Source organism: Cydia pomonella, chromosome 28, assembly GCF_033807575.1.
Source record: "Cydia pomonella isolate Wapato2018A chromosome 28, ilCydPomo1, whole genome shotgun sequence".
Taxonomy (NCBI): Eukaryota; Metazoa; Arthropoda; class Insecta; order Lepidoptera; family Tortricidae; genus Cydia; species Cydia pomonella.
Window position 1 is genome coordinate 8,832,899 of NC_084730.1, and position 27,257 is coordinate 8,860,155.

A 27,257-nucleotide genomic window follows, 5' to 3' on the forward strand; every position below is an offset into this window, starting at 1 on the left:
GGTGAAGAATAGACATCTATCTCATTCAGACACATTTTTTTCTGAGGTTCGTCCAAATTTGATGTATAATTATATTTTAAGCTTTAGTCACATGATACAGGATAAATGCAGTAACAAAACGCTAAGCGAAATTTTCTCCATAGATAAAACACAACAAGGCATTTTTCTGTGCATTACTATCGCAGTGTAAGCAACATAACATTATTTTGAAAAAAATGTATATAATTGTAAATTACTTGTAACGTAAACATTTATATAGTAAAACATCCTTATATTTAAATATAAATTGTATACTTAATATTTTTTATATAAGAGATCGGGCAGTTCTACAAACTATTATTTCAATTTCTAGTTACGTTGGCATAACTGTATTCATCTCAAAGGTTATTTTCTATGATCCTTACTCAAATACCGAATACCAACTATAATTTTTCATAAACGTCAAAAAACTAGACTGTCTTGTGAAAATTTTCTCATAAAATTTTATTTAAATAGTTTAATTACTAATTTATTATGTCCGACAACAAAGATGCGACTAAAAAGGAGGTCGATCCCGAATTGGACGATTTACTCGACAGTAAGTACTTAAAATAATCTTGTGATTTATTACCTAATAAGTATAACCTTTATTTTTATTTCCGTTTGCATTGTGCCTTAAATATTTGCATACATTAATGAGCATTACGTACATTATTGAACTTTGTCAATACGACAACGTGCGCAAAACGAAGTATGACGAAATTTCGTCATTGAGAAGTTTTTAACTTTGTCCTTTCTTACATTGTTTTACTTTTAAACAATTAGTCATTATCATTATACAAGGTTGATTTTATGTATGATTTACAAAAACGATGTAGGTTGTGTAAAAAAAAGTTTATTTAACATTGTAGCTGTGTTACGTTTTTTATTATTATCCCTACATTATAGACATACACGGGCAATATAAGTTAGCTGAGAACTTGTCCATTTTAAGCTATAAAAAATATTTTATTTATATTTCAAGTTTCGATACCCTTCGTGCTTTATTTAATAGTATGTCAATTATATGTTAAATATTAGAGATTTAATGTTATTAGGCGCGCTCGGGCGAGGAAAACGCAAACCCTGCCTCGGCCAGACATGTCTACACTGACCGGTTTGTGCACGAGGAAATTGCCTCGTGCATATGCTCGCTCTGTGTGGCCCCAGCTATTTGTTTAGGGATATAATGAAAGAACATTTTAAAACCTATCTCATAACTTCACACTAGAACTTGGTGTTTTAAACTTTCCAACTTTAAAATCGAATATCTCAAAACTACATTTGCATGGTAATTTAAAAAAAAACATAGAAAAATAAGTATGAAACTTAGAGGCCTGATTCTTTTTGCATATAAAAGAGCATATTTTGAACTATATGCTGGTAGCTATAACTCAATACTGACAATAAGTTACCTTTTGATTAAGAGTGATACATATTTTTAATTGTATGGTGGTGGCTACATTTGTTTGACTTATAAGTACTTTAACACATTCCCTGCCAGACAAAAAACGGCGCACTACCCCAGAAACCGGTGGTCTATAGCTGCGTACAAAACAACCCGCCCAGCGGGTTGTCCGGCCTCTAAACAAAGTTCACGAGCGCCCACCAGGTGGGTTCCCGGCAGTGAATGTGTTAACTAGAACCATACTCTTTAGGCTATTTAATTAATTTCTCTTGGTTAACAATTATTTGTTCCAGGTGCTCTCCAAGACATGACGAAGAAGCCAGCTGCAGCCGGAGAGGCTCAGGAGCCGGTGTGGAGTGAGGAGTTTATTAAAGAGGCCGCGGCGCAGTTTGAAAGCAATATGGCTGCATTACTGGGAAGCTTCAGTGGAGTGCCTGGTGAACGTAAGCAGAGTTTATAAATTCTAGTTGCCTAGAGGACTAAAGATAAAGATTATCTAAGAAATTCAACTCATTAGTGAGCCAGAAGCCATCATCATCATCATCAGAAGTCATAAGTGAGCCAAGGGAGCCACAAGCCTTCAGGAAATGTGTCATATACCTGGAGATTTCGACCCATGCCACCATGACCACTGTGAGTTCAGGCATTTGTCGCGTAAATGGAAGATGCTGGTTGGATTTCAGCATTGGACACTAGGGGCCTTGGTCACTTTTTTCGTTTGTATATGTCATTTAGTTCGGTTTGTAAGATAAAGATAGTTTATTATTCAAGTAGGTATATTACAATGCACTTATGAATGTCAAATAAAGCTACAGCCTCTAATTTAAATCCCCCCCTTAGAGTTATTCCCCCTTAACTATAACCACAAATACTAGTAACTAGTGAGTCTTTGAGCTGTAGACCTCACAATCTTCCTGGCATGTCTTGGCTTATTGTCACGGCTAATGGGATCCTGGAGTTTGCTTGGCAACTAATCCTAAGGCACTGGTTTTTACATGGGGCCTCCCTTACCAGAGAGATTCAGAGTATATGTACATGTATCGATATATATGATTTAAAACCCAAAAATGTAAAATAAATAAATTCAAATTCAAAAACAATGCAAATTCTAATGAACACTGAAAACTTTGTTAAGTTGACTCTGGATACAGGCATTATCAGTCACTGCAATTGCCTGTCTGCTTTATAAATAATAAATAAATAATTAATTACTTGAGATATAAATGATTTCATGATTAAAAAATCTTTTGTTTCAGAGCAAGAAATCAGCCAGGAGCAGATAGCGCAGACATTCTCTAAAATGGCTGGTGAGTGATTTCTTTTTTAAATACTAGAGACTGTTTCGGTGGAATGATTTCCATGATAAAAAGTATCCTGTGTCCTTCTCCAGTATTGAAGAAAAAGCTTTAAGTCTTTCTCATCTTGGACAGTACTTTATTTTTTTATTACAGCTTCGTTATTTTACATAGAATTTTATAGATCACACAGTCTCATATGTTTTAGTTCTACTGCAGATCCGTTCTGGGTAAATGCTTCCTCCAGCTGTTTCCATCTGACTTAATCTATTGCTATATTTTGCCAATAATTATAGGCATTTGGTCCTGCCACCTGTCTAGTGGATGTCCTCTTTTTCTCTTTTTCCCCCCCACCCTCAGGGCAGTAGTAATGCTGTATTTATTGAAGATGTCCCATTGTACGTAGGTCACTAGATAAGTTTTGCAATACACAGATATGAAACAATGAGGTAGCCTATCACATATATTATTTAAAACTATATTTCCATAGACAATGTTTGGGCGGAAAACATTTACTTTATTTTTAAATTTATTTATTAAAAAATAGATTTAAACTTCGGCGTATATAAAAACGTCGGCGTGGGCTAAGGGCGATTTACGACATATTTCATACAACATTTTAATTTCATACAAAGTTAAGATTATTTAATAAGTAAATTTAAAAAGAAAGTAAATGTTTTCCAGCTAATCTTTGTCTATGGAAATATAGTTTTAAAAAGTATATGTGATAGGCCATCTGTTTGTTTCATATTTGTCTGTTGCAAAACTTATCTAGTAAATAAATAAAATAAATATTATAGGACATTATTACACAAATTGACTAAGCCCCACAGTAAGCTCAATAAGGCTTGTGTTGAGGGTACTTAGACAACGATATATATAATATATAAATATTTATAAAGTAAGTTAAGTAAGTTATTTATCTAGTGACCGATGTACTTGTCTTGATAGACGTGTGTGATCTGTAGAGGCGGCGGCCGCGGCGCTGCAGCCGGTGGGCGCGGGGGGCGCGGGGGGCGCGGAGGGCGGGGCGGCGCCGGCGCCGGACCCCGCCAAGATAGACGAGGTACGCTTTAGGAAAGCTTCACTTGTAAATAAATATTGTTGTTTGTAGGTAAGACACGCTTTTTTAATGTTATCATTTATATTTTATGTAATTTAACTGTTCGGTTAGGGGAGACCTTTGCCTACAAAAGGCATACAGATGGAAATTAGATATACACCGTGTTTTTAATGAATTTCGTTAACTTCGGGGTATCGGTAAGTATGTTTAAGGAAACTAAATGGCATAGTTAATTTAAAAAAAAAATCTTTTGTTTTTTTTTACTACATACTTTTATTTTTATAAAAAGTAACTAAATGTTGCATATAGCGTTGTTGTAACACGGGCATTACATTTAACTCAACCAAACAATTGAAAACTGTGATATATCAATGTCATTTCGAACATCGATCGTCCGAGATAGTACTTACGTTTAGTAGCAAATGTATGAACTCGCACTAAATACTAATCAATAAGTAAACATTCCCTAAGGCAAGTGTACACGCTCGTAAGGGCCTTATAAGATAAAAATTAATTATTGATTATCTCCGAAATGGAGTTAATTAAAATATCGGTGTCTTTGAGAAAGTAACTTAATTTAAGCTCAGGAATGCACCCTCGTAATTAACGCAAATCAAAAAAAACACGGTGTATATATATATTTATTTCAATAATAATATAATATATATTTTTTTTAGAGTAAGTCAAACTAACACTGTATGGACCAAGGTCTGAAATAAATGATTTTTATTTTATTTTATTTATTTATATATAATGTTAACAACAAAATGTACTTACAAAATACTTGTCTGAAATAAAGGCTATTTCATTCATTTCATTCATTCAACTGTGTTCTTGCAATAACATTCATTCATTGGTTGAAAAATAAATTTTGGAACCGAGCTGCCGTTACACAGTTGAAGTTATCTTCTAATTTCATTTATTTATTTATTTAATAAGCAGGCAGACTGCCTGCCTGACAACTGATATGACCTGTATCCAGTATTCATAAAGATAGTTATCATGAAGGAGTAGTAGATATAATATGCTTGTCTAATTTATTTTTAAACTGGTTCACATTTTGTGCTAAAACCACATCTCGGAGTTTGTTCCAAGCCCTCACCACTCGATTGCTGAAAAAGTGTTTGTATGGGTTACTGTGAGACCTATGCCTTTCTAGCTTTAAATGATGACCTCTCAGACGGTTGTTGTTGTTGCGCTTGATCATCTCTTGAAAATCCTTGAGGTCATAGTGCCCAGAGAGGGGGCGTCCACAAATTACGTAACGCAAATTGGAGGGAGGGAGGGGGTCAGGCCAAGCGTTACGGTCCTGTTACGTTGGGGAGGGGGGGAGTCAAGGTTTGCGTTACGTCACGCACGATTTTATAATAATACATAAAAAAAAAATTTTGCTTTTTTATGTATTATTATAAAATATTATCCACAGAAGATGGGATCGCCGCCGAAGCCGATACCGATTGTGAAAGCGATTCTGATTTACCTTTAATAGAATGTATTAAGAAATGGAACCAAAACCCGTTCATAGATGATTAAATTTCTTGATTCCTTGAAAACACAGTTTAATGATTTATTAAAACAGACAGATTTTTGATTAAAAAGTATATATACTACCACCTGTCTTTCTTTTCTGAATATTAACCTAAAGATTTTTACAAAGCACTTGTTACGTAACGGAATTGAAGGGGGGGGGGTCCCAGATAAGCGTGACGGTCCTGTTACATGTAGGGAGGGGGGGGGGGGGTCAAAAAATTTGGAATTTTGCGTTACGTAATTTGTGGACGCCCCCAGAGTATTTTGTACGTCTCTATTAGGTCTCCGCGTTCTTAAATTTTGGAATACAATGATACTGGATACAACGACACAGATATATGTTACCTGAATGTTCATGTAAATATGTGTGACAGGCTGAGAGGACATTCTCTGAAGCTGACACGGACGCAGATTAGTAGCAACCCAAGACGGCACTTCCTGTCTAACCGCGTAGTGAAAGTGTGGAACAGTTTGCCCGAATCCGTAATCAGTGCACCCTCAGTGAACTCTTAAAAACAGACTCGGCACGTATCAGCTATAAGCTGCCTGTTAAATAATAATAATAATTTAAGCGTATGTGGCTTTCCATCATAGAAGTAAAGATGTTTTATTTTTTATTTAAAATTATTAGAAATCACATAGATTCTAACCTTTTTAGGGTTCCGTAGCCAAATGGCATAAAACGGAACCCTTATAGTTTCGCCATGTCCGTCTGTCTGTCTGTCTGTCTGTCTGTCTGTCTGTCTGTCTGTCTGTCTGTCTGTCTGTCTGTCTGTCTGTCTGTCTGTCCGAGGCTTTGCTCCGTGGTCGTTAGTGCTAGAAAGCTGAAATTCGGCATGGATATATAAATCAATAAAGCCGACAAAGTCGTACAATAAAATCTAAAAATTTAATTTTTTTTAGGGTACCTTCCCTACACGTAAAGTGGGGGTGAATTTTTTTTTTCGCTTCAACCCTAGAGTGTGGGGTCAAGAAACATTTTTTGATAAAGTGAATATATTCGGAGATAATCGCTCCGAAAGGAAAGTAAAATGTGTCCCCCTCCCTCTAACTTTTGAACCATAGGTCCAAAAAATATGAAAAAAATCGTGGAAGTAGAGCTTAAGAAAGACATTAAATGAAAACTATAGCGGACATGATCAGTTTAGCTGTTTTTGAGTTATCGCAAAAAGTTTTCCCTTCATAGTAAAAAGACTTATTTTAATTAGGTACTGATTATGCAAATTTGCCTATTTGTTTAACTCAGGTGAAAGGTACCGTTTCATCCCTTGGTTAACAATTTACTATACTTTAAGCTCCAGGTTAGCTTATTGTGACAGAAGAGTAACTACGGAACCCTACACTGAGCGTGGCCCGACATGCTCTTGGCCGGTTATATTAGATAGCGTTTCGTTCAAAATCTCTCGGTTCCACTCACGTTCTAAACCCACATTTTCTATTTCCTCCTGTGGCACACAGTATGCTAAAAACTCTTTCTTTAGACGCACTTGTTATTTGTATAATGAATCTCTTAACGATATAGATATTTTTGTTCATAGTTTGTCCGTGTTCAAGAACAAAGTTCGGCAAATTTTGTTTTCTAGAAATTTATCAATTTGGTTCCAGTCATATTTTTCATAGTTTTGTATGTTTTCTTACCTTACTTGCATGTAGTACACAACTAAACCGGTAATTTATAATTGCGTAATTTTCATTTCTATGTAATAGTTTTCTTAGTAATGTAGGAAACTTTAGGCCTATTTTTAGTTTACTTACCTTAGACATATTTGTAAAAGGCTGTTTGTTCTCTAAATAAATTTAAAAAAAAAAAGTGTCCTTATGCTTCAAGTGCAATAAAGATGTTTCCATATGAAATTCTAATAGAAATCCTGATAAAAATATTCTTCTTGCAGGTGGAGCATGAAGACCATTCTCTGATGGAAAGCACATATTGTTTTAAAATGACAGCATGGCTTCAATCCGTTGTAAGTGGCTTTTTGCCTGCGGGTTGTTATGACTCTAATGATAGTTTTTTTATTTTTATTTGACAGGTGTCAGCAGCCATCTCCCAGACCCTACAGAACCTGAGCTCAAACTCTGAGGGTCTACAAACGCCTTTCAGCGACCAGGACCTCGCCAATATGTTCGGCAACTTCAACCTTGGAGAGAACCAGGTGAGTCCTAGAATCGTACCATGCTAACTTTACAAGGTATTTGCAGTGACAAAGTGTGACAATGTCATTATCATAATTAATGGTTGGGCTTGATTTAAAAAATAAAAATGTTTTTACCGTTTTTTGGTAACTTTTTTTTTTATTATATTATAAGCCTTTTTGACAGATGCCGTTCAATACTCGTAAATTTCGTTCTTATTCCACTGTTGCTCATCTGGTTGCCAATTGGCAAAGGCCTCCTCCAGTCTTCTCCATTCCAGTCTGTGGCTACTCTGCACCAAGTTAAACCTGCCACCTGTCTTATGTCGTCAACCCATCTTTTTTGGGGCCTGCATTGCTTTCTGTTCCCTATTCGTGAATACCATAGGCTGACTATTTTGCTCCACTTGTCTTTTCCTCGGACTATGTGACCTGCCCATTTCCACTTCTGCCTTTTGATCTTTCTGGTTATGTCCTGCACTTTTGTTTTCTTTCTGATGATGGTGTTTTTAACATTGTCTGCTCGCCTTAGTCCTGTCATACTCCTTTCCATCGCTCGTTGGCAAGTGGCCAGTTTTTCAGTGTTTTCTGTTGTTAAGCTCCAAGTCTCTGGACTTTTATAGTGCTACCTGCAGTGTGCTACTATTAATTATTGTGACAAAAAAGTCTTAGTCCAATTAGTTATTATTTTTGTTTGTTTTGTATAACTTGCGATGCTCACTGATTTACTTTTGATTTAGTATATATTCTCATTAAGTGAAATGTAAAATTTCTTTTGAGAAATAAAGTTCTTTAAACACAAGTTTAGCTTCCATATACTAGAACTGGCAAAATGCAGGTGTTAAACAGTTTCGATTTTGTTGCGATGTGGCGACTTTTGTCTTTCATCAATTCTTTCAGGTTCCAGTACCTTTTCCATCCGTTTGTTACTCTTCTGTCTATTTCTTTGTCTATAGGGTCTTTCGTGGCCATTAACTGTCCGAGATAGATATATTCATCCACATAGCTTATTGGGGTTTCTTCCACTGGTAACTAATTAATGAAATTAATGTGTTGTAATTCCTAAAAAATGTCTACAAACATTTTATGTGGCGGCTATTCCAGACATAAATAATTATAGCCTTGTTAAATTTACTTCAAACTTTTACACTTATGGGCCATGCGCTCTCATCGACGGCCGGACGCTACTGAGGCTGCCCGGCAGCGCGCGTATATTTATGACACGGTTGGAGCGAGATAGAAGACAGGGCGTCTCCACGGAAGGGTACTCTTGAATTCCTGCAATTTCAAGTACCCACTTCATGTATCCGGCACTGGAGAGCGGGATAGCAGACATGCCATCGCTTTCGTCAGAGGCGCGATTTACTTCGGCGGGTGGATTACATTCTACCATTCTCAGATACCTACTTTTCTGTTTTCTAGACAATTTGTAAATAGTATATAAGACTGCGAATTATTATAATAAATATTCATTATTTATTTAATCTTTATTGCACAAGAGAAAACCTTATAGTACAAAAGGTGGACTTAATGCCATGAGGCATTCTCTACCAGTCAACCTTTAGGCAAAGCAGAGAGATTGTGGGCGGTGCTACTTTAACAACAACAACCAAATATAATACAATAACATACCATACATACATAATACATACATACATAAATATACATACTTATATTCTCCATTCAGCTAACAATAAATAACATTTTATTTATATTTCTTATAATATATACATAAATAACAACAAAACATATACCCCCTTATTCATAAACGTGTACTAAAGTTACGATGCCGCTAATCATCGTTTGTCCCTTTCCATCATACCAATACGTCGGAAAGGGACAAACGATGATTAGCGGCATCGTAACTTTAGTACACGTTTATTAATAAGGGGGTTAGAGCTTACCCATACATTATTATTTTTTCATTCTGCTAGCAAAGAAAGCACGTAAGGATTTTTTAAATGCAAACTTATTTTGAGCATTTTTGATGCCGTACGGAAGTCCGTTCCAAAGACGGGCCGCGAATTATTCAACTGATTGTACTGCTGTTTCAATCTCTCCTCCCGCCTGGACCCCCATACACTTATATAAAATTTGTACTTTAGCGTGTAGTTGCGCTCTCTCGGAATGGGTTCCACGGAAGACCAGCGTCGAGATCGTTGGGTGGTATCTTGACATTAAGCTGAATGGAGATCTTTTCAGTGGTGCTTTTTTTTTTATACCACGTCGGTGGCAAACAAGAATACGGCCCGCCTGATGGTAAGCAGTCTCCGTAGCCTATGTACGCCAGCAACTACAGAGGAGTTACATGCGCGTTGCCGACCCTAACACTCCGCACCCTCGTTGAGCTTTGGCAACCTTACTCACCGGCAGGAACACAACACTATGAGTAGGGTCTAGTGTTATTTGGCTGCGGTTTTCTGTAATAATAAATTTGTTTTGTAGTCTCATGTACCTTACTTAAATAAATAATAAATAAATATTATAGGACATTAGTACACAAATACAAAAATTGTGTTTTTATAATGAATAAACTATTCTATTCAACAAAATGTAAAGTTCATTTCAATGTCACTAATAAAAATTCAACAAACTTAAATTTAAATTATCAAAACTATAGTGTAATCGAACAAACATCAATATTAATATGCGCCTCCACCCTGCATCGTACCTGGCTCAAAAGTACCCATAATGCCTGCAGCATTTCCTCGCTGCACTGCAATTGAGATCTGTTGAACCAGGTACGATCCAGAGCGAGGGTCGCAGCCCCTCTCCCGAAGACGCCGACCCAGTTCTGCAATCAGGCGGCGAGCCTCAGAGCCCCAGGGCCCCGCGGTCTCTATTGCCACCGGTACGAAATCGTATCTTGATTCCAGGGCGGAGTATTTAGTGTGCTTTAGCTTAGCGGCGGATTCCGCCGCTGAGCCAGCACACCGTGTGGTTTGCCTCAAGTGGGACGCGGCAAAGGTGCTTACACAAGTCGCGTCCCACAAGAGACAGCGTCCCCTTCGCCATGGAATCAAGGTCAGTCCGTCCGGTCTTTTTCCATCTGCACGACTCAAGCCAGGTGGCTCCAGTACGCAAGGCACGCTAGCCGACACCATTGCCCTTCGTATGATCTCGTTGATCGATTGGTGTCTAGGAAATCGCCCCGCGCACCTTTGGCAGCTCAGACCATGGTGTCCGTTGGCTTCTACCATTGCTCCGCATCTGCAACGATGAGACTCGCACACACTGGCCCCCAACCGGAGTGCCACTGCTATTCTTAACGAGTCGTTGTCTAGCAGTGTACCAAGCTGGGGTGAGGGCAGTGCATGCATCCAGGCCCCTGACTCTGGCTGTGCAAGAGCTTTAAGGCGTGCCAGATCGACACCCGATGCATCAGTAAGCAACGAGTTGTATATATCTCTACTCCAGATGTCGTCCCATTGTCTTTGGACAGCGGGGTCGTCAGGCCGTGCGTCACCCGGCATAGATGCCGACCACTTTGCCAAGGCTTCTGAGACAAATGGAACCGGGGAGTTGCCACCATTAAGAGCTAATATTCGAGTGACAAGGTCCACGGTTCCATGTGCAGACGCTAGAAAAGCAATGAGTCCTATATCTTCGACGCGACGAATACCAAGGCCGCCGTGTCGTATGGGAAGGCTCGCCTGGATCCACTGTGTGTCCGTTAGATCGACGTTTAAAATAAGTTGCAAGGTAGACTTTAATTCTTGATCTATTTCTTTTGCTGATTCAGGGAATTGCCATGAGGGAGACGTCCTTAAGATATATGTCATCCGGGGTGTGGCGAAACAATGACGTAGTAGTGTCATGGATACATGAGATGAAAGATTGGTCAAGTGGTTTCGAGCTGCCACAAGTGCATCCTTTTTAGTTCGAAGGGCGGCACTGACACCCTCGGGGAAAATGGGCGCACCTAATAGGGAGAGAGATGCTTTGTCAAGTCTTTTGATTCCCGGCAATAGTGTTTGCAGAGCCGAAAAGGAAGATTCGGACATAGACCCACAGAAGAGCTCGCATTTCGTAGGGTTTACTTCTAGCCCAAGTTCTTTGAAAGTGGGTATGAGGTTCTTTAGGTCCTCGATTATTGTTTCGGGCCTTCCACCGATAACTCCATCGTCAAGGTACCATACATTGAGCGGAGAATTTAATGTAGTAATAGATTTATGTATAGCCAAGCAAAAGAGCAGAGGACCTAAAGGATCGCCCTGCTGGGCACCGATTTGTGACAACACTATATTTTCTTTGAAGTAAAGATTGGTTGCGTCGGAATAGCATTGGTATAAATAGGGGTAGAGAGGTGGTGCAAGTTCAAGGACCTCCTTTAATATGCTATCTCTTTCGACACAGTTGAATGCATTTTTTAGATCAATTTTAACGAGTGCATTTTCAGTGTTTTCATGTTCTAAAACAAAGGACCGAGTGGCATGAATTGCTGCCTCACAGCCTCTAGCTGTTCCAAATCCTATCTGCTTTGGCTGCAGGTATTTTGACATATCATCCCTGACAGCGTAACAACACAACTTTGCAGTAAGACGTCGGATAACACTGCCCACCGCTATCGGCCTTATGCCGCCATCCTTCTTTAATAGTGCACATAAATTTGCACCATAAAGGTAGGGCCTTACTTGCAGGTTAAGCATACCCTTTAACAAGAAGTTGCACATGTCGGTTAAGGACTCTAATAATCTAATTCCATTATTACCCGCAGATTGTGATGTGAGTTCTTTGAGATGTTGTGGGCGTAAACCATCTAATCCAGCTGCCGAGCCATTATAGAAGGAGTGTAGCGCTTTAGATACGTCAGCTACAGTCACCGATAGAAAGGCGCTATTTTGGTCTGGTTCTGGAGGTAAATAAAGTTGTCTAGAGGGGGAGGGGTGCTTTTCACGTAACGTGGTTAGTGTGGCCTCATTTGAAGGAGCAAGTGCAGAGTCGGATAGAAGCATACGGACCGCGCCCCTCAAATCACCGTCGTGGACTTTAGTTTCAATAGCTCTGTATTTCGGGCTTAAATTATGGTTAATGTTTTCAGAGAAATATAAGATTGAACTGTCAATAGTGTCAATATTGTCTTTTACTTTGGTGGTTAAAGATTTGTTTCCCCTGCTCTCAGGCACTCTTAAGGCTGAGAATGAAAATGAGAGCAAGGAAAACCAATCTTCAACACAGTTTGTGCGCAAACAATTGCCTATTATGTCGCATAGCTTACCAGCGGCAAGGTTTCTGGCTCCCTTGGGTATGTGTTTAAGTACACGTACATTTGCTTTTAAGACAGGTAAATCTTCTAATTTTGAAGTTTGATCAGGGGCAGTTGCCGAGGTTGTGGCTCCTACAGGGTGTGTTATCGAGTTGGGGCATACGGGCGGCGTGCTCCCGGTGGCCAAGTCAGCGTGGGCACGGCTGATGTGAATGTTGAGGCCTTTTTGTCCCTTAAATTGGCGGCCTTGGGGGCAGTAAGGACAATCGGTCGGGATTGATGCAGGCGTCGGGTTAGGGGCGGCATTTAAAGGGTTTTGTACAGGTGGCATATAAAAGTTATTGTAAATATAGTAAATACCTTAACCTATAATTGTTATTAACGTTAATGTAAAACAAACACAGCAGTCACTGTACACAATAAACGTCATTCATGTATAGCGGCTGGGAAACAATTTGGTTACAGTCAACTTACACGATTAAGGACATGCAAAAAGCAAGGTCGTACGTTCATGCGATGTACTATACTTGAGGGGAAACACCATAATTGTAGATGAAGCACAGCACCGTACCTTCGCAAACGCTTTAATATCCTTAAGATATTTGCATTGAAGTCTGTCATCCCCGTGGTATATTTTGCTTTTCTTTCTATACTTCTGATGGAAGGACATTGCAACAGGTGGAAGCTATCACCATGTTAACAAAACCATACTGTACTTTACATTACGAAACACAAATTACTGAATCGTGATGATGAATGGTGTCATCGCATCGCCACCATATAACCACTAATAGCTGTATCACTTCAAATAACCACTGAAGATCGAAACGTTACTGTCCGTGGCGTTTATTTATAAAAATATACACAAAATAAACTGTTTTCATCTCATTTGAATTTAATAAATAAATATTTACGGAAAATTATCTGACAGCAGTTGACAGCTAAAAATTTGAAAAAAGCGATAATTGACTAAGTCCCACAGTAAGCTCAATAAGGCTTGTGTTGAGGGTACTTAGACAACGATATATATAATATATAAATATTTATAAATACTTAAATACATAGAAAACACCCATGACTCAGGAACAAATATCCATGCAAATCACACGAATAAATGCCCTTACCAGGATTTGAACCCGGGACCATCGGCTTCGTAGGCAGGGTCACTACCCACTAGGCCAAACTGGTCGTCTTAAGCTAATAAATTTCTATTCTATTCTATACATAAATGACCTGTCATGGGATTCAACATGTGAGGTATAATTTAGCACAATGTAATTTTAAATAAATAAATATTTGGGGAGAATCTTACACAACGTAACCCCAAACTAAGAAAAGCTTGTACAAATATCTGTGTTCATCAGACAAATAAAATTTGATTCCATGTTTCATATATTCCAGGAAGGTAACATGTTCCTCCCCTTCATGCAAGGGATGATGCAGTCGCTCCTATCTAAGGAGGTCCTCTACCCCTCCTTGAAGGAGTTGGTGGACAAGTACCCCGCCTGGCTCGAGGAGAACAAGGGGAAAGTGCCTCAGGATGACTACGACAGGTGGGCATTTTGAATTGTTATATTTCAGGAACAACATATTCCTCCTCTCTAAGGAGGTCTACCCCTCCTTAAAGGAGTTAGTACACAAGTACCCCGCCTGGCTCGAGGAGAACAAGGGGAAAGTGCCCCAGGATGACTACGACAGGTGGGCATTTTGAATTGTTATATTTCAGGAACAACATATTCCTCCTCTCTAAGGAGGTCTACCCCTCCTTAAAGGAGTTAGTACACAAGTACCCCGCCTGGCTCGAGGAGAACAAGGGGAAAGTGCCCCAAGATGAATACGACAGGTGGCCATTTTGAATTGTTATATTTCAGGAACAACATATTCCTCCTCTCTAAGGAGGTCTACCCCTCCTTAAAGGAGTTAGTACACAAGTACCCCGCCTGGCTTGAGGAGAATAAGGGAAAAGTGCCCCAGGATGACTATAGTCTATTTTTTTATCCCGTAGACTAAAATGACATTTCATGTGTTGCTGGTTTTTTACGTCTTATAAATAGTGATGTGCTACAACCGGTGCTAACCGAAAATAAACTATTGGGAGTTACTTATATAGGCATGTAACACCATTTTGAGGCATTTAGAAAGTTTGTATCCAGGTCTAAACACAATATTTCTAATATTTAAAAGCAATTTTATTGTAAGATTAACAGTCACCTCGAAGCTCATAATTCAATTTTTAAATGTTTGAGTGGATTAGTAGTGAGTAGATTTTATTTAAATAAATAAATAAATAAATATTATAGGACATTATTACACAAATTGACTAAGTCCCACAGTAAGCTCAATAAGGCTTGTGTTGAGGGTACTTAGACAACGATATATATAATATATAAATATTTATAAATACTTAAATACATAGAAAACACCCATGACTCAGGAACAAATAGCCATACTCATCACACGAATAAATGCCCTTACCAGGACTTGAACCCGGGACCATCAGCTTCGTAGGCAGGGTCACTACCCACTAGGCCAAACCGGTCGTCAAATTATATTATTTATTGTTTACTTCCTTTCATGTAGTGAGTAGATTTCATTAATTGTTTATTTTGAATCTAAAATTATTTTAATATTTATCGGTTATTCACAAACCGAAATCAAAGATCAGCACTATTTGTTTTAAGCTGGTCACATTATTTCTACGTTTGACATTTGTGGTTGTCATTGTAGTCTACGGAATATAAGAACAGACTATACGACAGATGGGCATTTTGATTTTTTTTTTTTTTTTTTGAGTTTAAAAATCTTTGAATTCCAGAAGTGAATACAGCAGCTACAGCTCGTTAAAAATCTAGATTTTACAAATTAACCTAGTCCAACAGTAAGGTTAATAAGGCTTGTGTATTATTTGTATTTGTATACCTATATATATACAAATAATTTATTGAAAAAGTATTGTACAGTGGTTGCCTTAAAGACTAAAGATTGTTTTTAGAGAAAAAAGATTTGCCTGAGCTAGGATTTCCGGTGTTTCAGGCAGAAAAGGACAATGTTAAGTAATTTCTAATTATTCACTTAATTATAAATTGTAAGTAATTTAAAAAAAACTATTTTCTTGACAGGTACTGTCGGCAGCAGGAGCTGATGCAGCAGGTCTGCGCTGAGCTGGAACCGGAGCAGGAGACGGACCCTGAAGACGTCAAGAGGAAACGGTTCGAAGTGGTCCTGGAGCTGATGCAAAAGGTAGCTTTCAACTTAACTGTAAACTCCTTACTGAATTTAATAAAAAATATTAGTTTTTAACGAATTTGGCCAAAACATTTAACACAGGGATCGGAACCGGTTTTTTGGAAAAACTTTGAAATAAACATATATTTCGGTTTATTTTATACTCCAAATATAGGACTCGGTTGTGTTTTTAGATAACGACTTCGTATTATTAGATTGCCCGATTAGAAATGAAATAATTAACAAAGAACGAAAAAATACCGTTTTCGTTCCCATACAAAAAATACCGGTTTCCGATCCCTGGTATAACATATTTTGCTCCTTGTGACCTTAGGAATGCGTGGTTAAAATCTGTCGGGTTTAATTGCCCCACGGTGTATACGAGGTGCGGTCCAAAAGTGTCCGGCCTAACAAAGAAAACAAGTAGATATATTTACAAAACCTTTTTTATTTTTCGATATATTCCCCCTCTATTTCAACGCACTTTGCAGATCTCGTGATAAGCATTTCTATCCCCTTAAAAAAATACTCTGGAGTTTTGTCCTCAAAATGGGCGAAAACAGCTTGAGCTACTTCATCATCCGAAGAAAATCGTCTTCCCCTTAAGTCTGCCTTAAGTCTCGAGAACAGATAATAGTCATGTGAACGGGAGCATTATCGTGGAGAAGCCGAACACCTCTACTGAGTTTTCCACGTCGCTTCTGCTTGATTGCCTCTCGTAATTGCTCAATAAGGGTGGCGTAGTAAGTGCCGTTTACCGTGGTATTCCTTTCTTTTATATCAATCATTAGTATTCCGTGACAATCCCAGAATACCGTTGCCATTATCTTTTTGGTGGATTGCGTTACCTTGGCCTTTCTAGGCGGCCTTTCACCAAGACGGCGCCACTCCATCGATTCCCTTTTCGACAGAGGATCATAGTATAAAACCATGGTTTCATCTCCCGTAACAATCGACTCCAAATAACTTTTTCCGTAACGCCTATACGCATCTAAAACTTCTTGAGAACACGCTTTTCGCTCAGTTCGCTGCAAGCTCGAAAAAAGTTTGGGTACCCACCTAGCACTAACTTTATTCATGTGAAGATGTTCATGAAGAATCCTAAGTACTGAAGTTTTCGAAAGCCCGGTTCTTGCCGCTATTTCTTTAGTCTTAAGTCTTCGATCACTCAGAACTTCCTCTTCCACTAATTTGGCACAGTCCTTGGTGAGTACTTCCACAGGCCGGCCGGAGCGAGGTTCGTCGTCAATGGACTCCCGCCCTAAACGAAACTGCTTACTCCATTCTTTTACCGTGGAAAATGACGGAGAAGTATCCATGTACACGGCATCTAACCTTTTTTTTATATCGGTCGGACTGACCCCTTCCTTTGTCAGGAATTTGATCACGGAGCGATATTCCAATTTGAACATTTCGAAAATTCTTCGACTTACTATCGTTAAAACGCCGTGAAATCAAAACAACAACCAACAGAAATCCCAAAACGTTACACGAAAAAGCAGAATAAATGACAATCGCGATGACATATTTTTTATTTTTTTTTAAGCCACCAAATTTCTCCAGCCAGAAATTTTTGGACCGCACCTCGTACTTAGGTACTCATTTCGATAGCCAAAGTGCCATGTCAAAAAGGGAAAAATATAGTTGTTACCCAACCTGTACCCGGTTACATCTGTAAACCACGTCCAAAAAAGAGAGGTATGGGCACTGTGAATGTCATCTCGCTTTGTGTGGTAGGGCACAGCCAGTGGATGTCATTCCAGATCTAGAGCAGAGCCCAACTGGGGAAGTACCTCCACCTTACAGAAAACAGCAGCCAAATAACGAGGATGCGAAGTGTTAGGGTCGGCAACGCGCATGTGACTCCTCTGGAGTTGCAGGCGTACATAGGCTACGGAGACTGCTTACCATCAGGCGGGTCGTATGCTTGTTTGCCAATGACGTAGTATTAAAAAAAACCGGTGCCTGGTAGACAATAACAATTCATTAGTTGTTTTTGGTATGCTGTAAGAAATGTTGTTGTTAAAACGTGTTTCTAATTTAGTAACAAAAAGGAAAATTTTAAAAATGTATGGAAATTTTGGGACACTTTTTTTCTTCTCTAACAGGGGTGGCCAACTTGATTAGACCCAAGATCTCCTGTTTACTAACGAAACCCTGTGCGATCTACCAATTACATACTTCTTGAAACCTTAAATGAAACTGGTCTACGTATTTATATTTTTTGCCTTGCCACGATCGACTGGACTAACAGTCGCGATCGACCTGTTGGCCACCCCTATAGGGACCGTGCGCGTTGGAGGGTCTGCCATCTTGTGGGCTACATCGGAACAAAAAACATCACATTTACGCCTCGCGCCAAAAATCTGACGGCTCCTGTGCTGCCTCCTATAGTTCATACACGCTCCCTATAGAACATAGGGATGAAAAGGGCTCGCGATCCTGACTAGAAATAACTCAAAAGTGGCAAAAAGGTCACATTATAAAAAGTGGCAAAAAAAATCTCTCATCTATACTGGTTTTTGTATAGCTTTGAGAAAAAATATTAATAATTTAGTTATTAACGATACAAGTGCAAAAAATAAGAAATTCGCAACAAGTGGTGATACATTCAAACACGACCGGAGGGAGTGTTTTAAATCGACGCGACTTGCGAATTACCTGTTTGTACGTGTATCGTACAACGTTTTACAGACTGGAGTGTGGGGTAAGGCAAGGTGGAATAACGTCTCCCAAATTATTCAACCTGTATGTAAATGAGCTGATAGCGGGCCTCAGCAGTATCCATGCGGGATGTTACATTGATGGCGTGTCTGCCAATAACATCAGTTACGCAGATGATATGGTGCTGCTGGCGCCGGCTGTCGGCGCGCTTGCTAGGTTGCTGTATATTTGCGAGACGTTTGCCAAATCGCATGGACTCGAATACAACACTAAGAAAAGTGAAGTCATGGTTTTTAAGGCAAGAAAAATCAAGCTTTGCCACACACAACCTGTTATACTTAATGGCATGACTCTGGCATATGTGGACAAGTTTAAATATCTTGGTCATATTATCACCAATGATCTCAAGGATGACCAGGATATTGAACGAGAACGCAGGGCATTGGCGGTTCGGGGAAATATGTTGGCCCGCAGGTTTGCTCGATGCTCCAGTAATGTCAAGGTAACGCTCTTTAGAGCATATTGCCAATCCTTTTACTCGAGCGGCCTGTGGGTTAACTATACGAAGCGAGCCTTTAATGCACTAAAAGTGCAGTACAACAATGCATTCAGAATGCTGTTGGGCTTACCTAGTAGATGTAGTGCATCTGGCATGTTTTGCGAAGCTAGAACAGACTGTTTTCCGGCAATCATGCGCAAGAAGATAGTATCTCTGCTAGGTCGAGTTAGAAGCAGTCCCAACAGTATTCTGAATGCTATTGCTAACAAATATGATAGCCCAATCCTCGCTCATTGGATTGGGCAAATTAAAGGGGTAGCAACTAGCCCACATTGATTGAGTGAGAATTATTAAGCAATGTTAAATGTGCCGATAACACTAACCTTTAGTTTTAAGTTTGTTTGTTTAGTTTTAACTATGAAGCCTGATCTTCGAAATAAAGATATTTTATTATTTATTTATTTACAGTACATATGGCTGTTTCGATATATGCACGGAAAGTGCTCATTACCGCACGTGTGCGGGAAAGGAGCACCATATGTACTGTAAATAAATATTGTAGGACATTGTTACTTAAGTTGACTAAATCCCACAGTAAGCTCAATAAGGCTTTTATAAACTTAAATACATAGAAAACACCCAAGATACAGGAACAAATATCCGTGATCATCACACGAATAAATGCCCTTACCGGGATTCGAACCCAGGGCCATCGGCTTCATAAGCAGGGTCACTACCCACTAGGTCAGACCGGTCGTTACACAAAATAATACAAAAGTGGCCAAAAAGGTCATATAATAAAAAGTGGCATTGTTTTTGTATACAAGGTGCCCGCGAGGAATCGGTTTTTTTTGCCACGTATTCCTAAGGTCATAAGGAAAAAATGTTATACAATATATGTCAATTCGTCCAAAAAAAATTTTTTTCGTTTTTTTTTTAACTTTTTTTATACATAATGAATGAATGAATGAAATTTAATTCAGAAAATTATTTCCATATAAATTATACATTTACACATAATTACATTACATAAAAAATTAAATTAAATTAAAATTAAATTAAATAGCATTCTAAAATTTAAATAATAATATATTAAATTAAAATAAGTACATGTTCTTGTATAATAAGTAAATACTACATTTTTTTTTTCGTAAAAACTACTCTATTCATAGTGTTCCTTGTTACTTTGATATCTGTCAATAAGGACGTCTAAACTAGACGTCCCATAGTGGCGACGTCGCCATAAAAAAGGCGTTATGCACTGAAACACAATAAAAAAAATATATTTTTTTGAATTGGTATTAACTCTGAAACTAGGCGAATAAAATTAAAAAGTTTTTGATATTTTTTTGTCTCTAAATACGATCCGGAATGAACTGTTAAAATCTTTTCCTACTCCTCTACTGTTATCTGTCATTTATGCATTCATTAACACGAATATAAGAACATACATAAAAGGTTTCAAGAAAAGTCTATATTGTCTATTCCTCATAACAGCACTTGTGCTTTTAATCGCTATAACGTTACTGCAATTAATGGCTACCAACCCAACAAAACCAAAACGAATACAGTTTTAAACTAAGTGCATTGCTGCCAACTTACAAAATATTCATTTGGTTGCATAGTAAAAATAATTACTTCATAAGTCAGAAACACGCATGTGACACCCGTAATATAGCAACACCCATAGACTACGAAGACCGCTTAGCGTTGCTTGTTAGTCTCCGTAGGCTACGGTGGCCAAAATTGAGAAAAAAACTGTCCAAAAAATTAATTTAGCAAGTAGCAAGTACCAGGGCCTCATGAGTTACGAGGAGGTGTCGCCGACCGGCCGGCCGCGGCCCGGGGCGGGCCGGGCGCGTCACAAGGTATGCTCGCGCGTCTTGGCTATATACTTTTGCTGTAATTTGTTTACCTAAATTAAGATTTATTTTTGTTGACTCGTAGGAAAAATATTGTATGCAACGTTGTATAAGTAGGTCAAAAAATTCTCGTGGCGTATTCCTTTACAATGTTCGCCTACGCCTTCGGCTCCGGCTCACATTGTAACTCACGCCACTCGGCTTTTTTGACCCTTCTTATACAACTGTTGCATAAAATACTATTATTTATTTATTATTATTATAATGTTTTGTTCCAGATGCAAGACTTAGGCCAGCCGCCCACCGAGCTGGTGGGCGAGCTGGGCGCGCCGCCGCCCGGCCTGGCCGCGCCCGACAACGCGCAGTGCAGGCTCATGTAGTGACGTGACGTGACGTGACATGACATGACATATGATGACAGGTCGATGACGACACGCGGTATACTGACAACTTTCACATTTATGGCATAAAAGACTAAGGCAAACGTAAGCTATGGGTATCCACCAGAAATGTGTTTAATAACCTATAGAATCTTTCACGCTGAGCGAGGATACGTCAATGAAGTAATTCTATGTCAATTATCATTTCACAAGCAATATAAATAAATCATAAAAAACTGTAGAGTTGCAGGCGTACGTAGGCTATGGAGACTGCTTATCATCAGACGGGCCGTATGCTTGTTTGCCACTAAGTATAAAAAACCTATTAAATACAATTAGAAATGATACTATACTATTATCTATATATAAAACTAAATATAAACAAAAAAATTCAAACAAAAGAAATAAAAAAGCAGGTCATTTTTTTTATTTATTTAAATTACTAATTATTAGTAATAGGGTTGTTTCCAATTTTTTGAAAGGCTTGTATTACGTTCTATATTAACTAAAAGTTGCCCTAAAATTCAACTTTTATACTAAAAACGGCTTTAAATATGTTAAATTAACAAAATATATTTTGACAGATGCTTTCGCGCCCAAACCGCTCTTTGAAAATTGTGTGACGTCACAGTTTACGGTTTGACACATAACTACATACACACGTAGAAGATACGAACTGTCAACTGACATTTGTCATTTGTTGTTTATCGCCTAACTGTCAACAGTGTCAATCCGAGAGTTGTGACGTCATCAGAATCTTCAATGACGTTTCGAGTTTGGTCACGTGACGTGTGCTAAAAGTTATTTTAAATTCAATATTTACAAAAATATGGTCATTACAGGTCCCCTAAAAGTAGTTTAACATGTTCTTATAATCCAAAACAATTTATTGGGATACAATTCTGCCCTAAGATTTGTAGATGGAAACAACCCTATTCTATTAGTTCATAACAAACATATCCCTCTCTACTAATCCTAGCACATTTCTGGTGGAAACGCACCCTAATAACGGTTTCGCAATTTTCGCATTAGTGTTTATATTCTGCGCGTATACGGAAATTTCGCCTTACGCGCTACATATCGCAAAAGACGCCTATACGTATCTAAACGCGCTTCCAAAAAAACAGCTTTTACGCGTGTAAAAAAGATCAGAACGAAACAGTCTTATAACACAATGTAAATAAGTACGGGGGAATGTATCGTAAATTCAGTAAAACCTGTTTCATATACACACAATACATTTAACGTAATATATACGCCACTACTCACTGAATGTATATTTACTAGAGATGCAACGAATTGTGGCTTGGCCGAATACCGAATATCCGGCGGAGCCAACGGCCGAATAGCCGAATATTTGGTTAGAAATTTTACCTAAAATGAAGTAAATTTGCGCGCGCTGTGCAAGATGCAACTTGTTTCTCGCTGTAGGCAGTCTTTGATAGATATTGCGCTTATTCTGCACGCAGTGCGTATTGAATTGCGGTCTGCGGACATTGCGGAGCATTACTTTTCGTCGTGTGTAAAAAAAAGTATTATTTTTCTCATGTTTTTGTACTATCTACGAATATAAGAAAGACTACCTCTGAAAGATTATACTGATCTTAATAATTGATTACGTGTAGTTTGTTACTTTTTTACCCCTCGTTTACCGTTATCTACGTGTTAACGTACTATTCGGTATCCGGCCGAATACTATTCCACTATTCGGTATCCGGCCGAATAGTGATATTGTGGCCGAATAGGCCGGATACCGAATAATGGCCGAATATTCGTTGCATCTCTAATATTTACCTTTAAAAACCCTGATTTCATTGGAGATAAAGTATACAAAAATAGTCCGCACTTAACCCAACGTACCATTTTGAAATGTGCGTGTTGACAGTATATCGATCGTAATGTTAGTATGTAAAAAGTATATAATATATATTATATTTATTATACTTTTAGTGAACTAATGTAGAAGCCATATTGTTATAAAAGTAAACTGTATGACTATAAATTATGACAGTTTAACATACTTTTTATTTAATTTTTTACGAGGTTTTCCAGAGGGGCTACAGTATGGGGTTCTTCAAAAATGAAGTGTACAGGTTTTTAAAAGGTCGGCAACGCGCATGTAAAACCCCCTGGAGTTGCAGGCGTCCATAGGTTACGGTGACCGCTTCCCATCAGGCGGGTCTTATGACTGTTTGCCACAGACGTGGTATTAAAAAAAATCACGTATGTGTTCTAAAACTCGAGGCGTCCATTTGCTACTGTGTGTTCTTACATTTGTGGTAAGAAAAAACAAATTGTCATAATTTGTATGTATTCAGTGTCACAACTATTGGTGCTTAGTGAGTATGTTAAGTTGTGTTTGTACCGCGATCAACGAGGACCGTTTAGAATTTGTTGAAACTTGTAACCCTATTTTCACGTCCTACGCGGGTTAAGTCTCCAAAAATCTCTTCTAAGTGAAACAAACATTCGAAAAAAGTATTTTTCCCTTTCCAGTTCAAAGGTTCTAACTTCAATGTATGTGCGTTGTATGTCAGCATCAAAATAACGTGACTGTTTTTATATTTATTTAGTTTTTTTCGAAAAACCTCAAGCTTTACGATTTTTCGAAAAAATCTAATTCTGTCATGCAATTTTAACGTCTGGGCTATGAGTTTTGCTTTACGCTGAGTTATGTAAGATTTAAAAGTCGTTTCTCACTTGTATGTGACAATATTAGAAAAGAAATCAGTTAAAAATTGATCTCTGCAGGTGACCTCGTTGATCGGATTACACAGACTAAGGTCTGTTTTTTTATTTCGTAGACTAGAATGACGTTTCATATATAAGACATGACATTTCTTAGTACCACATGAAATGTCATTTTAGTCTACGGAATAAAAAAACAGAATATAAAATGTATGATATGGTTCAAACGGTGTGTGTTTTTATAGAATTCCTATAAAGTGAGGCGTTGACTGGTGTAACTATAGATGTGTATTTCTAATTGAAAATTAGATAGGTACAGTCAAGGTATTAAATATCGATACGGACAAAGTGCCAAAAATATGTATACACGACCTTATTGCCTATATGTATATTAAGGTAGTGTGTATATATTTTGTCACTTTGTCCATAATGATATTTAATACCTTAACTGTGCCTACATTTGCGATTATTACGAAATTATACCATTTCGGGTAATTTCGTATATCGGACCCGAGAATCACTCAAAAAAAACTCAAAAACGCACTATGAGTTTTCAGAATGATCCTAGGGTTTTGACATTCGGTATTACCCGATTGCACCATGCTTTTCAAAATAATGGCTCAAGAGCGCAAAACATGTTTTATTGTTTTCAGTATATTTTCATCACACTTGCTCGTAAACCGTGTTATTGTTGTTGGGGTTGGTCCCATAGTGAAAGTTTCTCAGTATGACCTATATATTCACCCCGTAAATTATTGCAGGTGACTTAATAAACACCTTGTATACCTAATGTCATCTAGTTCTTGGACTAGGTCGATTTAAGTAAGATTGTCCTGTAACAATTATTATATATTTATAAAAAAAAACTTGATCAACTATAGGTGCACCAGAATATCAATTAATATTAAATTGTAATCATTCGTTAATTTAATTTAACTTTAACGAATTTTTATAAAAAACCTCAGTAGATTTATTTTATTATATTGGTGGTAGTATTTAATGGTTAAAATTGCTTTTGACATTTAATTTTTAGTGCCAAAGACTTTAAAGAATAATAATTACCTATACAATTTCACATCACAATATTATATAGTTAAAGTCAAAAATGTGTATACATTGTATACATATTCAAGACCGCGACTCACATCGCTATTAAAATGTAAAGAGTGACGCTCAAAAATATCTGAACATGATCGAACGCCTTAATATTTGTGTTTAGATGTTTTTGGGTATCCGGTCGCACAGATATATTCAACTACTGTAAGTCGCATATAGACGAGATGATCAAAAAATGTAAATTTTACATTAAAAAATCAAGTTTAAATTATGTAAAATAAATCGTCAATACTTGCAGTGATTATTTTCTATTAATTAATTAATAACAGTATATTGGGCAACTATATTATTTTAAAAATGTATAATAAGCTGTTTAAGATGGTTTTAATTTGGTGGTTTTCAACCTTTACGACTATGTTAATATCTACCCTACGATTAGGTTAATATCTGTTAAGGTTAATGTGGCTACTCCACCGTACACAGGGGGAATTTTTTACCACCACCCATACTCTATGTAGTACGGGACCAATGCCTTTTTTTACTATTTCATACATATACAACAAAACGTTGAGCTCAACGAGGGGGGGCAGGTTTAGGGTCGGCAACGCGCTTGTAACTCCTCTGGAGTTGCAGTCGTACATGGGCTACGGAGACTGCTTACCATCAGGCGGGCCGTATGCTTGTTTGCCACCGACGTAGTATAAAAAATATGTATCGGCTGATGTGATGCCGCTGACTTTTATGGGACAGGCATTTTTTTTTTGGGATTTTGACATTGATCCCATAATAAAAGTTGTTCAGTATGACCTATAAAGTCACTATGCAGAGTATGGCTGTTCGTTAAATTTTTACCAAGTATGGGTAAAGACCGTCTACAGGCTTTTTCGACGGTTTTAACTCTTGTGTTTGTACAGATACTCCATACATCAGTTTTCTTACCAAAACGCTTATTAGTTTCGTAGTCGACATCTAGCGTTAAACTTGACAATAGATGTCGCGACGAACCAAAGGTCTAATGCTCAACAATTTTCAGCTAATATTATAACCGGATTAACCGGAACTCTATTTTCAACTCCTTCTGCTTGTAATATTCGTTGTAAATTGTTGAGAAATACAATTTTCGTCAGTCGCGAATCTAGAAACATCTAGTGCCAATTAGCGGTACAGATAATTCCGCTACTCGATGCTAGATGTCGACTACGAAAATAATAAGCGTTTTGGTCCCAAAACTGCATTCTTATTTCTCTATGGTAGAGCAGAAGGATTGAAACTCTTCCTTTACAGTACATATGGGGCTACTTTATAGCACTAGTGCGAGAAGTAGCATATTATGTTACTGTGTCGAACATTTAAAGGGCCATATGTACTGTAAAACGTTGTACGATACATGTGCGAATAGGTAATTCGCAACTCGTGTCGATTTAAAACACTCCCTTCGGTCGTGTTTTAATTTATCGCCACTCGTTTCGAATTTCCTATTTTTCGCACTTGTATCGTAATGTACTATTCTGTTTGTGTCTGAGCGACGTGTCTTCCCTGAAATAACTTTTACATGCCGGTCTTACCCACATTGACCTTACTACTAATTTCATTTTATAAATTGTATGTACAGAAATCGATACGATTCTTGTGTACATATTTACGACATTGTAACAATAAGACCGCGTCGCATACAATTGACAGTTCGTTTGTGACATCGCCGTATAATAGCAATGTCACTGGTTGTCCTTACACATGTCGAATTTGCCTCCAGTTTGTGTAAGAGTATTCGAATTGAAACTCGAACTCAAGAAATAACAATATTGTCGTTTTGTACTGTTATTGACATTTGTGACGTTTTCAAGTAAAAGGTAACTATGTTAAGTATAAGGCGCTAATATTATAAAAATTGCACTAGAATTCATTCTTATTGGCTATGTGTGCGACTCTGGCGCCTGCCAAGCGGCTATGTGACATACCTATATAGTTATTAGACAGTTGACACATGCAAAATAGCTGTGCGACAGTTCTTATTTATGCCACGTCGAGCGCTATCAACATAATGATTTTTTTTATCACACTTAGCCAACAGTCATTGTGGTACCTTTTTTCTGAGAATGTCACAATTATTGTATATTATTTGTTTGTGAAGCTAACGGATGCCCGTCCGTGTTTAATTTTATTTATGCACATATTGTATAGTTGCGTTATTAAATTATAATTAAATTTGTTTAGTTGACTGGTTGTTTTAT

The 27,257-nt window shown here is 37.9% G+C and overlaps 1 protein-coding gene across 1 annotated transcript; it reads left to right on the forward strand.

The window, feature by feature from the left end:
* Positions 1 to 407: 407 nt before the first annotated feature.
* On the forward strand, positions 408 to 27,244 carry LOC133533122 (peroxisomal biogenesis factor 19). The gene is made up of 8 exons (XM_061872081.1): positions 408 to 577; positions 1,720 to 1,869; positions 2,683 to 2,733; positions 3,690 to 3,787; positions 7,345 to 7,467; positions 14,054 to 14,205; positions 15,772 to 15,892; positions 21,181 to 27,244. The coding sequence occupies exons 1-8, from the start codon at positions 514 to 516 to the stop codon at positions 21,280 to 21,282; spliced, it is 861 nt and encodes a 286-aa protein (XP_061728065.1). The 5' UTR covers positions 408 to 513; the 3' UTR covers positions 21,283 to 27,244.
* The last annotated feature ends 13 nt before the right edge of the window (positions 27,245 to 27,257 follow it).

What these genes read in the sequence shown, in the direction of transcription:
- LOC133533122 (XM_061872081.1), top strand. Translation starts at nt 514, where the DNA reads ATGTCCGACAACAAAGATGCGACTAAAAAGGAGGTCGATCCCGAATTG. An exon ending in ACCCCGCCAAGATAGACGAG is followed by an intron (nt 3,788 to 7,344) that starts GTACGCTTTAGG and finishes TTTATTTGACAG; the next exon opens with GTGTCAGCAGCCATCTCCCA. An exon ending in CCTCAGGATGACTACGACAG is followed by an intron (nt 14,206 to 15,771) that starts GTGGGCATTTTG and finishes TTTTCTTGACAG; the next exon opens with GTACTGTCGGCAGCAGGAGC.